Below are 14,299 nucleotides of genomic sequence, written 5' to 3'. Positions count from 1 at the left end.
ATATTCACAGATCAATAAACTGACTCAGTTCTGAAAATAAAAAATAAAAATAAATAGACTGATTTTATTCTTCTAGGATGAACTTTAGAACAAATTATCTTGAATGAAAATTAGAAAAATTGAAGGAAGTAGATAGTTTGGCCAACTATTTGTTTGTTTCTTTACCTAAATGACAAAGCCAGCGTTTTATCAACATTAGAGTATGTACTTTATATTTCAAACTATTCATTTTCTGTTAATAATTAGAATGAAAATGTATATCAGAAGAGCTAGATCGAGTAAAGCAAGTTAAATCCCTCTGAGTTTGGGAGGGGTCTTGAAGGACCGTGTGTTGCACAGACAGAGTAAATGATGGGGTTCGAGCAGGGCGGGAAGAAGGGAGGGGACACTATTGGAGAGGGATACAGATAGAGCGCATGCTCACTTCTCTGTGAGTGAGAAGGAACACAGTGTAGGGCAGAGGAGAGGGGGCCGCCGAGGGGGCATTGCAAAACTGCAGCCGTGCCAGCGTGGTCTCTCCTGTCTTCTAACTAAACTAAATATTCGGTCCACTTTATTCACAAGTTCTGTTCAAATCATCCCCTCACGCACCAGACAGCACCACGCGCGGGCATCCACTGGTGTGTTTATAACAGCGGCACGACAACAACGACCGCGGACTGACCCAGGCTGCCAACTGCCGCTGGCTGCACACGTGTATTTATACTCGTGGGCCCGTGCGCGCGGCGAGCCCGCCATGTATGCCAGAAGGTGAGCATGCCCGGACGAAGGGCCAAAGCAAGAGCGTTCGGTCCGTGGGCTGACCCGGACTTTGTACCACCACCGCCTCCAAGATCCAAGAAACACCGCCGGACACGCCACAAGAAGAGATTTCATCACGCTTTCAGAGTGTTGATAGCGCTAGGACTTGTGCCAACCAAGTCCAGACAGTGCGATCCATTAGGACTCAGGTCAGTCCCTTTTGCTTTTCTTTGTTTGTTCTCTTACCTTTTTTTTTGGTATACTTAAGAACATCTGTTCACATACACAGGACCCAACCCTCCCTTACTTCCTGTGCGTCATCCTTTTAAATCCCCAATGTACTGCACTGAGTTTCTTTCAACCATGGTAATAATAGAGCCTGTACCAAATCTTTTTCCATCATCATTGTTCCGATGAAACCTGTTCTACATTTAACACCTCTCTTCCAATAATTTCAGTTTAAAAAACAGCTAATTTTATAGTATTCTCTTTTTACTGTCTAATATTTATTAAAATAATTTTCTGCATTAGGAAAATGCAAACTTCTCACTTTTCACAGCAAATCTTGGTTTCTGCGTCATTTGAAAATATTTTCTTTAAAAAAAACTTGGTTTTAAACACTAACTAAACTGTGTGTATATGAACTGTGTCAATTACACAGCTGATAAAATTGATATTTACTTAATTGAACTAAGTTTAACTTGAGCCTTAATCGTCATATCTATTTATTTTTATTTTTTAATATTATTGTTTGAAAGCAAATACTTGGAAGTTGTTTACTTAGCAAATAGACCAATTTTTCTATAAATTATTTGTTAATAAGTCAATAAGAAAAGTAAATTTTATTGAGAACAGATGGGTTTGATTTTTTTAAATGTTATTTACGTTATTTTACCAAAAGTCTGTTAATGAAGGAAACGTTTTTTCTAAAAACAAAAGAGAAATTCAAATAAATAAAGATAACTTGGATATTTCCCATAAAAAGAAGCAATAAATGTTGATATCTTTACTGAAAGTTGTAGACGTCACGAGTAGAAAGCGTCAGGGCGTTGAAAACACTAAGATTGGTTCAATACGTGCCATCCAGTATGAAAGACGGTCGCTCCACCCTGTTAGATTTGGTCATAGTCTTCCTAATTATTTACACACTGAGCCAGATCTTCAAAAAGAAAACTATAAAATTGGTTTTTGTCACCGAAACAAGAAGGAACAGTCAAAATCAATACTTATGGGGAGACTAGCCCATTGATTTTTACCTACCTCTCTTACCGGTGTAAGGGTAATCGTGGCTGTGCAAACAGATATTTTAATTTGTATTCATTCTAGAAATAACCAATATGTGGTTACATATTTTAAATATTAATTCTGAATACGATGAAGTTATTTGCAAGATGTATCAGTTAGCAGTTTAGTCCATCATGTCTGTACAGTTCGATAAAACGTTAGGGTCTCACTGAGAAATCGATCTTCCAGGAACTTATGTTAAAACTAGATGACCGGACGTTTAATTCATTCCATTAATTTTTTAGCTTTTACTGGAACACTGTTTTGGAAGAATAAGTCATTTTCACTTCATCATTTTATTATATTATATCATTTTACGTATAAAAAAAAATGAAAAAAAATAGCTAGGTTAATGATTTTATCTGTTTTATTTATAATATATTCATCTTTTGTTTATAATAGATCTATCTGCACTATGGGAGGAAGGGTCCATCAATAAAATCAACTTCTTCCTTAGCTCATATTTTGTGAAAAATAATCATTTCTTACGGTCTACTAAAATATTGATTGATATTTTTGGATAGAATCGAATTTTTACTTCAAAACTTTTCAAGAATCTTGAAGACCACTTGCTTTCAATTTCTTTTTTTTTATTTGATCAACTTCTGTCAGCGTATGAACCTAAATTGGTACATTATACAATCTTCTTAGACCTTGCCGTGGTTGGCAAGGAGTTCTTGCCTTTTTTTTTTTTTTAAATCTCCATTTCATAAACTAAACAAATTTAAAACTTCCCTAAATTGCTTTGTTCCATAAATATTTCCAGGTAATTCTGCATTTAAATGTTAAAGCTGACTTGATGAAGACGCATCCGTTTCTGGGATGAATGTATAAAGCTAATTCCTCTTGTTTAATTTGATGATACTTATTGTAACAATACACTGTTATCATTGATACAATTGGTACAAATTGGTGTTGAAACCAAAGAATTTATTAAAAACTATTGACAATACGAAATCAATGTTATTGATTTTTTTTTAATAATTTATGAAGTAAAATTTATTGTAACTAAACTAATTTATGAATTAGAACACTGAATTTTAATGCTGTCTAAACATGTCAATCTTACATTTTTTTACGCGCCTAATAAGTATCTTTTACAAGATATTGAATTAGTAGGGAGTAAGTTCAATTTCATTTGTCCTCTTTGTAAAACAAAGAAGTAGCAAAGAGAAATTAATTATAAGAATTCATCAGAAGATCATGGCCATTATTTGCAAACCAACATATGGACGATTAAACAAAGTAGAAAAACATTTACCATAAGAAAATTTGCCCTTTTGCGAATTTGAGCACCATTTTTAAAATTTAGAAACTTTCACAATGAAACAAAATATTTAATTGTAATAAACAAGACCATCTAGTTTTTGTTTTTATAAGTTTTCAATTAATATTTTGATTTAATGTTTTGTTGCGTGAGAATAGAGGGCTGTGAAGAGAGAAAGATTATCGATTCACTTCCATTCTAGAGGAGATTCCATGTTGGAGTAATGGCCAGACAGTAACAAGACATGTATACAGCTGTGTGGATGTTGATTATGTAATAAAAAAAGAAAAGTAAACTGAACTGTAACTAGGTCAAAATAATAAATATAATTAAACAAAATTTAGTGTGAAAGAATCACAAATAAATTCCGACCCAATTTTCATACTACTTCATGAATTTCATATAAGTTTTGAACTCAGGTCTCTAGAGCCTTAAAATAAGGTCTTTCTCTGTTGGCCAGTTGTTTCAGTAAGTTTTAGTGCTTCTAATGATTTAGAGATATGAATAAGTTCCGTAAGTGGAAGTTTTATTATGTTTTGGGTACCGACGATTGGATTTGTTGTTAATATTTGATTTTGGTTTAAATTATTTGTGCCTGTTCTGGGATTAATCAAGCTAGGATCTCTAATTAATTTATGTACCATCTTTAATTCTTTTTGTTTATAGTGCTAGTGATAGTTGGTGTTGAAACTATGGTTGAGTTTTGGATAGGGAATTCTAAGACTAAATTTTCTTTTCTGTTTTTCATATTTCTCTCAAACAGTTTCAATCTTTCCCCCAAATATTGCAAAATGTCTTCTTTATACTAAACTCAGAAATCGATGCAATTAATTTTAATGCAATCAATCTTGTGTCATTTTGTAAAAACCATTTTTAGGGAACCACATTATGTCTATTTCTGGGGAAAACTGCAGTTCTGCATGTTTGCAATATTTTCCTCCAACACCTTTGAAAATTGATTCTGTTTTGTGTTGCTCAAAAACAACTTAATTCAAGGAAGATAAATCATAAGCAGTTCCAGCTGGAGGTTATCGATTGAATGTTCTCTATTGCAAGCACTGCTTTATTGGAGTGTATTTTCTATTTTTAATTTTCCATGATTTCCATAGAATTTCATTGAAGTTAACATTTAAATTTCCTGAAAATAAGTACAATTCTAAGGGGACAATTAGTTTCCTTTATCTACTTCTGCCTGGAATTAGAAAATTTGAGGACTCTATTCAATGGGCTCCTTAAGAGAATTTATTCTACAGAAATAGTAAAATTCATTGCAGGTGTAGGCCACACAAATAAATAAATAAATAAACGACCAAGCTGCGCTGTAGATAATATCCTTATCTCAGTTTTGCGGTCCGGTCCGTACCCTCAAACCGCTCAGCACAGTAGGCGCTTATTGAATACGAGTAAATATTATATAAATTTCTGTAGAAGAAAGCTACAGTTTTTTGTTTTTGATTTAAATTGGCGGCGATTCACAGCGATTTCTTTTTTAACCTTTTAGAATCATATTCATTCTAACCACAAGAATGCATTCTTTAAAATCAATTTGTTCAAATTAGAAGTGTCTACTTGTCTAGGAAAGTGAGTTTTCAAAACAGCACGATTACAATATTTTCTCTTATGCTAAACATCAGTAAGAGATTTTATTTTAAAATAAATCTTTAATTTCCCAAAAAAACTATATGAATTCTATGTTTAAAATAGAACTAAGTGTGAAGAAACAAGCAGCGCTGCGTTGTGATGAATTGAGTAAAGAAGGTTTTCGTGGGTTAAAATTTCAATCAATAAAAGTTTCCCGTTTGACACCTACATTTTATTTGTAAAATCTCAAATATATCATTTCTATTGTCATTATCTTTTACTTAGAACTTAATTTTTTTAATCATTTTCATTCATAGCGTTATTTACTTTTTTTCCTTTAAGGGGAAGAAAGTACGTAGATCTTGACATTGTTTTATCGTTTAATATTAAAGGTTTAAAAAAGAACTGAGGTTTAGATATTTTGGTTGAAGTGCATTAAAAAAGTCCATCAGAACAAACTATACAGCAAAGCTGGCTGGATGCCTTATCTCTTTTATAAATGTAGAAGCAGATGTACTAGCTATGATTAATTTTGAAGATCTGATCGAAGGTGCAAATAAAAAAAAATAGGAGAAAACTTTTCTGAACAAAAGTGGAAGTGTTAAAAAGAAATCTTTCTTCCTGTTAGTATTGTTTTATTTCGACCAATTAAATTATATTTAATGGACTATTATTATTTATATTTTTAATAGATACGTGTGTTTGTGGGGTACCAATATTTTTAGGTGTTTAGGAATGATCATGTTTCGCCTCTTAGTATCAAGTAATCTTCCCGAAATTAAAATTAGAAGTATCTTTACAGATTTTATGCTAACAATTCACAGTAAGAGAATGACTATCGCTCACGGTTCTATTAATTTCGTCAAATGGGTATTCTGAGAATTGAAAATGACCTTTCGATTTTGTAATGACTCCTTCAACAATATACTCGTATTATTAAACGCAACAATTATTTATTAAAAATTCTACAAGAAGTAAATTTGACAATTACTGGTTCGAAAATTTTATTAAAAGAAAGTCTACTGAGTGTTTCAAATTCGATTTTATAAATCTAATATTTATTTTAAAATTCTCCTGGTCTCTTCCAGGGCTGAGATATCGTTGTATTTAAAGGTTCTTCGTTCGTTCTTCTCTCCAATAAAAGACTTTCCTTATTACTTATTAAAGCTTGTTTTCCTTATTTGTAAAAGAGATATCCTTGTTAACAGCCAAGTACCTCTGAAGTGATGTTTTCTTTATTTCTTTCCGAAGAATTCTTCCAAAATTTACTCGTATTTTAATGATGTCAAGAGTTCTATAATTAGTAAACTGTATAACACCGTAAGAGGTAACAATGATGTTAATTCTACATCCATATTTCCCTACTTCTTATTTCAACAAAAAATTATATCAGAAAAAAAGTATTTTTTTTCGGGCAGTTTTGCGAATTAATTAATATATTAGGTATAATATAATATAATTACCTTTGAGGGCAACATTTAAGGAATTACAGATGCTGCCCTATCATTTTCATTTCAACGCTAAAGCTTTTAGTTGAATTTTAAATATAGCTGTGATCGAGCACTCTTGTGTTTTGAACATTATTTTTTGCTCGTACTTTGTGTCATAGAACAGTTTCATAGGCTACCCGATTCTTTCCCATTATTTTTACACAACTTACCCAACTGAGGCGCCTTTTCTTATTGTGAAGCCAAAAGATCCGGTCCCGTATAGATTCCTTATCTTCGCATTCGTCTTAATGTTCCACTAATCTCCATCAATTTCTTTAGAGGGATTTTCCTCACCTACACATTCATCCTTCCTAGGAATAATAATAGTCTTGTAGTTTCGCACTTGTGAACAGCGTTCTGAAGTGGAAAAATATTTATTGTCTGCAGCATACTTTGAATGTTTTCTATCTGTATGTCTTTCTGTAACTCCGGTGACAACCGCTCCTAAATATTTAAATGATTTCACGCTAGCAAATTTATCGTTCCCAACTTGACGATTTCCTGTTTTCTGCTTTCTCTCTGTTGCGGTTTTTAGATGGTTTGTTTTAATATCAGTAATTTATAGTACGAGGTCTTTAGTTGTATGATCAAATCCCTAAAAATTCGCAGCTATTGTATTAAGGTTCTTTATACGCCGAAGAAGTTCCAGAAAAAGAAGATTCTGTGTTCGCTTAAAACATAAGAATCTAAAACGTATTAAAGAACAAAAAGAAAACTCTTCTAATGCCAAAAAAATTGTATTTTACTTTCTCTTTCTTCTATTGTGAGGGAGTATCGCGATCGAGTCTTATATTCAATAAGGCAGTTAGCGAAGAATCCAAACATGAGTAAAATTCAATGTTTTAACTCAAAATTTGCTAATTACTTTATTATCACCCAGGGAATGTTTTTACTGTACCTAGACAGTCAGCACAAAAGATATACCAACCATTAATGATAACAACGTATAAGAAATTATAATTGTTAATAAGTATAAACCCTGAAAATGACCAGGTCCTTGGTCAAAAGCTAGCAAAAAGAAAAACAAAAAACAAATAAAGTAAATAAATAAAATAATAAAATAAAATAATGACTTATATTGGTCTATGTTTCTTCCCTAACAATGCAAAGTTAGTTAACACAGAGTTGTGAATGATGGCGAACAAAAGGTACTGATCTGTAACTGGTCGCTGTTGGTGCAATTTTAGGTATTTTCTCTCCAACAGACATTCTGGGTATTGTTGGTAATGAAATGTTTAAAAGTGCGTTTTCCTAAAGATAGATCCAACATTGATGTCTCGAAGATGTTTACAATAGTTAACTTAATATGCAAAACTAGCTCATTTGAAATACAGTTATGACATCCATCGAGAATTTTATCACACACAGCTTGTATTTAGAAATAGATTTTTTTGTTGATTTTAACTTAATCAGTAAATAAGATAAATGGTGAAGTTGTAATTTATTACCTTAAATGTTACCAACTTTTTTTTCTTTTTTTAAATTGTTATCTATAGATAATTTTTGTACTGATAAGCATTATCTATTATAACGCATTAGTTTTCATATTCATATCTCTTGAAAGAAAGTTTTATAAGTCTGGCTGCCTTATAAACCAAAGCTGGAAGAATTATTTGTGTTAAATAGGTAGGAAAATTTTTGGCTACAAACAGTTCAGTGGACTAGATTGTACATTTAAGCCATTTACTAATATTCTGAATTAAAAAACCTCAACAATAAGTTTATACTTTAAAAACTTTGCTTGAGGAAACAACTGTTTTATGGAATTGTTTTACACACTGTCGAATGATGTAATCGATGCCATTTGCTCGCAGTATACTTCGAAATATTTATTTCGGTGAAATTTTGATTCCTAAAATTTGACTGAATCCTTTTTTTCATAAATGAAAATTATTCATTCGAGCAGTGAGAAAAGTAGCAAAAGGAAAATTGCATCCTCAATTTTTGTCCTATTAGTTAGATTCTAATTGTTAACAAGAATTAATAAGGACGATAATATAGAAAAACCCAGTGTTAAAAAAATTCAGTAACTGCGCGTTAACAATTAATCTTTGTTGGCTCTAACCTCAATATTAACTCTGACCTACTTACTTCATCTTGTTTCTTTCTTAAAATGAAGTATCGTTACTATAGGACACTTCGATTATTGTTCAATAATTTTCAATTATTTTAGACTGTTATTCATTTTTGTGTGTTTTTTTTCCACCAGGATTTATGCATTTTCATTATTTTCAAAGATTTAAAGTAATGAAAATTTTTGAAATTGGATAATTTATAGTTTGAAAGTTGCATTACCATCAAAGCCATAGATTTTAGGTTTCTCAATAAACAAAATAATGTTTTTAAGCAAGAGTGAGTTTTGAGTAACCATTTCTCAAATTCGAACTGGTTGAAGTAGTGATCATTTCACAGTTTGCTTCGGATTTCGTTCGACTAACGGAAGTGCGAATTTATAATAAGTTTTAGTCAATTTTCTTGTAAATATTTCGAATGATTTTTCTTAGTTTACTTATTTACCTTCCTAAATATCTCATTTCCTCAACCACCCGATTAATCGGTCTGCGACAGCTGTCAACTAATCCATTAGCTAGTCATATCCGTTGCTACTAATTCAGAATATAGCAATTGATGGGTGTACCTTTGAAGCAAAACCTGTTGTCTTACCGTTAATAATAAGCTAAACATTTCTTTGTACATAACCAGGACACAAATACTCTTCTACTAAACCTTTAGGAGAATTAAGTAAAGTGCAAGAAGTACTTTTAGAAGTATTTTTAAAATTTAGTTTCAAATTTACTCATTTTGAATTTGTTTCATGTATTTAAGGGAATCTATGTGTATGATATTCTATGACTTTCATTTTCTAGGTCCAAAAATATATCAATGAATCCTTTATTCAACACAGAAAGTACGTACGAGTATATATCTCGTATTTAATGCTTGGATTTGTAAACTAGCAATTATAAGCTGTTACGCAGTTATTAGTTTTTTGGGGAAGATGATCCGAGATTAAAACTTGAGAGACACTTTTGAATAGCGAATTCAACTCTGCAATATTTTTTAATTTTCTGGCCTGAACATGTAAAACTGCTTTTTCCCATTTATTTCAAAAAAACGTGTCAAATTGAGTCTACACAATGTTTGTTGTAAATTTGGTAAAGTTAGCCTTGGTTTCAAGATTTATTATTAGTTGGTTTGGATTTCATTTCTTAATAACTAATTACCAAATTTATATGACACGTAGATGTACTTACAAGGATAGTGAGAGGCTCCTCCCATTGTGATATATTTAGACTTAGGTTACTCCCAGTTAGCCGTAAGACTGGTTTTGTACTAGAATTTAAACTTTAATCAAATTGATGTATTATTTCTTAAATTCGCCGCACAGTTTTAAAGTAAAAAATTTTAAAGTAATGGAAATTCATGTTTATTGACACACGTTTGTCTTGGGAAATCTCTTCTTGTCTGTTGGTTGTTGATTGAAAATGGTGTTTAGAGTAAACTTAAAACCCAAGAGAATCTATTTATTAAAACCACCAAAATTTAATTCCATCAAACTGTCATTAAGATTGAGAAAAGTTACGAACATCAAAGATATTTTACCGGAATCATGCCCTCTTTTGTCACTGTTTTAGATTATCCAGAAGATATGCGAACGCTAAACATCGTCGTTTACACCTGCAGATTGACGTGAAGAAGAAATGTTTGAATGTATCAATCTTTAATTGTAACCAGAACTTTTCTTCTAGATGTAAGAGATGGAATTAATTATAACTTAACATCTGTCGCAGCTGATATTCATGCCCAAATCAAAACTAATTTGTAGAACAGAGAATTAGCGAACAAAAACAATTATGGGAATTGTAACACACTTCCGTTAGTCTGTTTTCCGTTACTACATGTAAAAATAAGTTAAGGAAATTTCAGAATCGCATCCACAGTTTATTTATATAAATATTTTAATTAGACTTTTTCAAATTTAATACTGGATCAGAAATTTTTTTAAAAAAATACAATATTAACACCTAATGAATTCATTGCGTATCATCTTAATTAATTATTCATTCTTGACCCTGGTATAATGCCCCAACAAGCATTAGTTGGTCCACTAATAATTGATATAAACTAGTGGACGAAATATAGTTTAAAAGCTTTAAATAATAGCTACTTATAATTTTTGTTAAACTTTTTTTCAAAAAAGTAACTAATTGATTTGTGTTTTTGTCCAGTTGAAATATTTGAACATTCACTATATTTGTTTTATATCATAGCTTTTTAGTAAGACATTAAATTTGGGAAAACTTATTTTGAAATTCTTACTATTTGATTGATTTGTTAAGTATACATATATAGTTAAGAAATACGGAAATTTGTGAAATAGGTTGATAGAAGTTGTTGATAAATTTTGAAGACTTTACTCCCAAATTCTGTAGATTTTAGTATTTTTAGTGGCCTTCGGTTAAAAGAATATTTTCTGATATTTTTAGTTTAAAGCTTCCTCTTCCCACTGTCTAATTTTTCCTCTGCAGTTCATTCGAACAGGTATTTATCCTTCTCCTTATGAGTATTATTAACAGGTATGATTAGTAGAATTTGATAAAAAATGAGAAGTTAACTTGGTAGCTTTACACCTCTCTGATAACCATTGTTGAAAAAGACCAAGAAATAACATTTAACATTTTAAGTCAAAATCTTTTAAGAATGTTCTGACGGAGATTTAGTTTGCATTTTCAGTGTAGCTCATCTCATTCACAAATTAATGAGAAACATCTAGTGACATACTTTTTTATTTTATTCAATATTTGCTTATTTATTTAAATATTAGAATGTATTACTAAGAGTATTGTAAGTAAATGAGTTTAATCAATAAATAAGGCTAGTTTATATCTAAACCAAACTGTTAGCTTTTTCATAATTTGTATTTTATATGTACAGAATTTTTATGTTAACTCAATGAATTTAACCTTTAGCAGCTGTCCTTTATTAGGATTTATTTATTTATTTTAAAATGAGAGATAAATTCTATTTATTTAGATTTTATGTATTATTATGTAAAATATAAAAAAACTTATGCGTGTATTTAGCTTACATGCTTTTTTTTTAGTTGTTAGCCAATGAAAAATAAAAAACACAGATAAATATTACAGAATTATTAAAGCACAATAATTGTCTTCGTTTTCCCAACAATGCTTTCAGACTTTGAATAGTACAGAATGATATTGTTTCAATATCTGTCCAACATTAAAGCATATTTCAAGCATATTCAAGCTGTAAGTAATTTGTATCCTTAGGTATACTATTTGGAATAATCGGCTCTCTGTCATCTGGAGAGATTCCCTTAACTGTATATTAAAAATTTTATACTTAATAACATTTATACATTATTTAGTCACATACTATTTTATACAATTCACATTGAAGTGTTTAGCTATATTTCTATTTTTAACTGGGACTAAACGAACGATCTATTGCACTAAATACATACTTAGTATTGCATACCTAATGCATTTGTCCTTGTAATTTAACCAGTAGCAACCATAGTTCTAGAGACTAACTTACTCTATAAACACTAGATGTAGTTACTAATCAGTCAGTTGAGAACGTCCTTTTCTATTATATCTGTCCATAAGAAAATTCTTCTTAATAGTAGATTTGTATTTTAAAATTTTAAAAATATTACAAGTATCATAGAATTATAATATAGATCTGAAACAGATATTAAGATCCGATGTGAAGATAGTGTTTCTTTCATTTTCTTAAATTCTTGCGTTAATAATCCTATATTAATCTGACGATTACCAAAATAATTTCCCATTTCATTGAAGTATACAGCCTAAGCAATTTTTTCATTGTTTAATATTAATACTAGGGTGTTCTTTTAATACTTATTGCTTTTGTTTGTTTGCTTTTTTAAATAATTTATTACTTGAAATATCGCCATTAAATATTAAACTCTTTATTTGTAATAGAAACTTTGTTTCACCTTATTATCTCTAAAACTATTCAACATAAATTTGAAGAGATTAGTGCATGTATGTACTCTATACCCTAAAAACATTTCGAGGAGTGTCAAGTTCTTTTCCTTGTACAGTATCCAGCCTAGGTACACATAGGTTGCAGCTTAGGACATTTTATGTTAAAAAAAAAAAAGAAAATAAAAAAATATTCGAAGAATATTTGGTATTAAGCCTATATAAAATAAAATGTGGTTTTCCTTAATTTACATATATCGAGCTATTTAGTGTTTCATTTGAAACATTTTCCTGGGATGATTCCTGGTGAAAACTTGCCAGTAAAAGGTGTTGAAAGATTTCCAGTGTTTTGCTATTTGTTTCTTTTTTAAGGAATGAAAATTTTATCTAGAAAATAAAATAATAGATAAATGCAGGAATAAGAAGAAGATACGTTATAAATGAAATGGATTTTGTTAAGGGAGTGAAAACTTACAAGTCCTTGGTGAGCAAGGCCAAAAGAGGTCACCTTCCGTGGCCCAGTTTGTTGTTCCATGTTGTTGGTTAAACTACAAAACACCGACCATTGTTGCTATATTCCATTGGCCAACTACTTGGTGCTCCTCTTACATAGCCTTGACCAGTCGAACCCGTCGCCACCAGCCTAACTTTACCTTTCCACCTTCTTCTTTTCTCACTTACATTAATGTACATACACATAGATTTTGTTTCTTCTTTAAAATTTTACAGCCTTACAAGGATAAATTTCTTTTTCTATTTTAAAATAGATTTGACATTTGCTACTTTCAGATCTTGGATACTATTAGATCCTCAACTTCTCATGATTAATCTTGAGAACTATGTTTAAAAAGTAAAGTCTCCCTATTCGTGATTCTCAAGATTCATCACGAAACATTATAATTTCTTAACAAAGTACTCGTTATTTATAGTAATATCCATAATGCCTAGACCATTGCTTTAAAACTAATATTCTCTTGCATTTTTTATTGCGTCATCAATAATATATTATCTTTGATTGAAGACTGAAAGAAAAGCATGCTGTAAAAATTGGTAGCATCATCTTGTGTTTTGATATCTTTAACAAACTTGTTAACAGGCTGGATTCTTTGTTCTAAATCGCGTTTGTAAAAAAGAGGTTTTGTCACAAAAGCAAATTGCACTCTTTGTTTTAATTGATTCATTCATTTATTCTTTTTGTTTTCATTTTCATTGCGCTTGAAGGTGCAAATTAAGTTTTTCAAAATTATGTCTGCTAAATTAAACCATACAAATTAGTCCTTAGAACTTCGACTTTTTTTTTCCAAGAACTTTATCCTGGAAGCGAAAAGTGGATAAAATCGTTTTAAATAGACAATTTTTCACAACCTGAGGATTTCTGATTTTCAACGTAATTGCTTTTAATTTTTTATACCACTTCAATGAATGATGTAATGATGGGTTCATGTGTTTATTAAGATTTTTGGCTACAGGAGGCTACAATTTTGCTTTTTTAAAGAGCGTTATTGATGCTTTTACCGCCTCATTTTATAGGATGCCTCCAAAATTGGCCTGTGTCTACTGCCGCTCCCTGAGCAGTTTCATCGTCTCCAGGGAACGTATGATGTAGTATGGCAGTCCATCATTTAATTACTATTCTATATGTGCTACTCAGACTCAAGTTTGTGTTTTTAAATATATACTTAGTCGTTTGAAAAAAGTATTTTCCTTAAACCTCATAACTGTTTTTCTTCCTATATTTAAAATCTTTTTAATTCTGACTACAGTCGCCCGAGCATCCTTTAAAAGAATTGGTTATTGAAGATACGTTTAAAATAAAGTATAAACCTTCAAGGATACATTATTTGAAAAATACCTAAATACGATCTGGAGGTAATAATTTGACCGAAACGAACATTCATTCTCATAGTAGAGAAATGTGTTTTGGATCTACCAGCGATTTACAATATTTCAAGTTACGTTTTACA

The 14,299-nt window shown here is 30.8% G+C and overlaps 1 protein-coding gene across 2 annotated transcripts in view; it reads left to right on the top strand.

Moving 5' to 3' along the window:
* The first annotated feature begins 416 nt into the window (after positions 1-416).
* Positions 417-14,299, top strand: part of LOC141453005 (uncharacterized) — an 88,917-nt gene continuing 75,034 nt past the window's right edge. The window contains exon 1 of one of the 2 annotated variants that reach the window (XM_074125667.1): positions 417-950. In XM_074125667.1, coding sequence (XP_073981768.1) covers positions 757-950 — 194 coding nt within the window. In that variant the 5' untranslated portion in view covers positions 417-756. The remainder of the gene's footprint in view (positions 951-14,299) is intronic. The other variant, XM_074125666.1, reaches the window with a different exon arrangement.

Source organism: Rhodnius prolixus, unplaced genomic scaffold (genome assembly GCF_049639745.1).
Source record: "Rhodnius prolixus isolate KJV_2025 unplaced genomic scaffold, Rpr scaffold_3, whole genome shotgun sequence".
Lineage (NCBI taxonomy): Eukaryota > Metazoa > Arthropoda > Insecta > Hemiptera > Reduviidae > Rhodnius > Rhodnius prolixus.
Note: the sequence above shows the minus strand (reverse complement) of the source record. Positions and strands in the feature narration are given on the sequence as shown.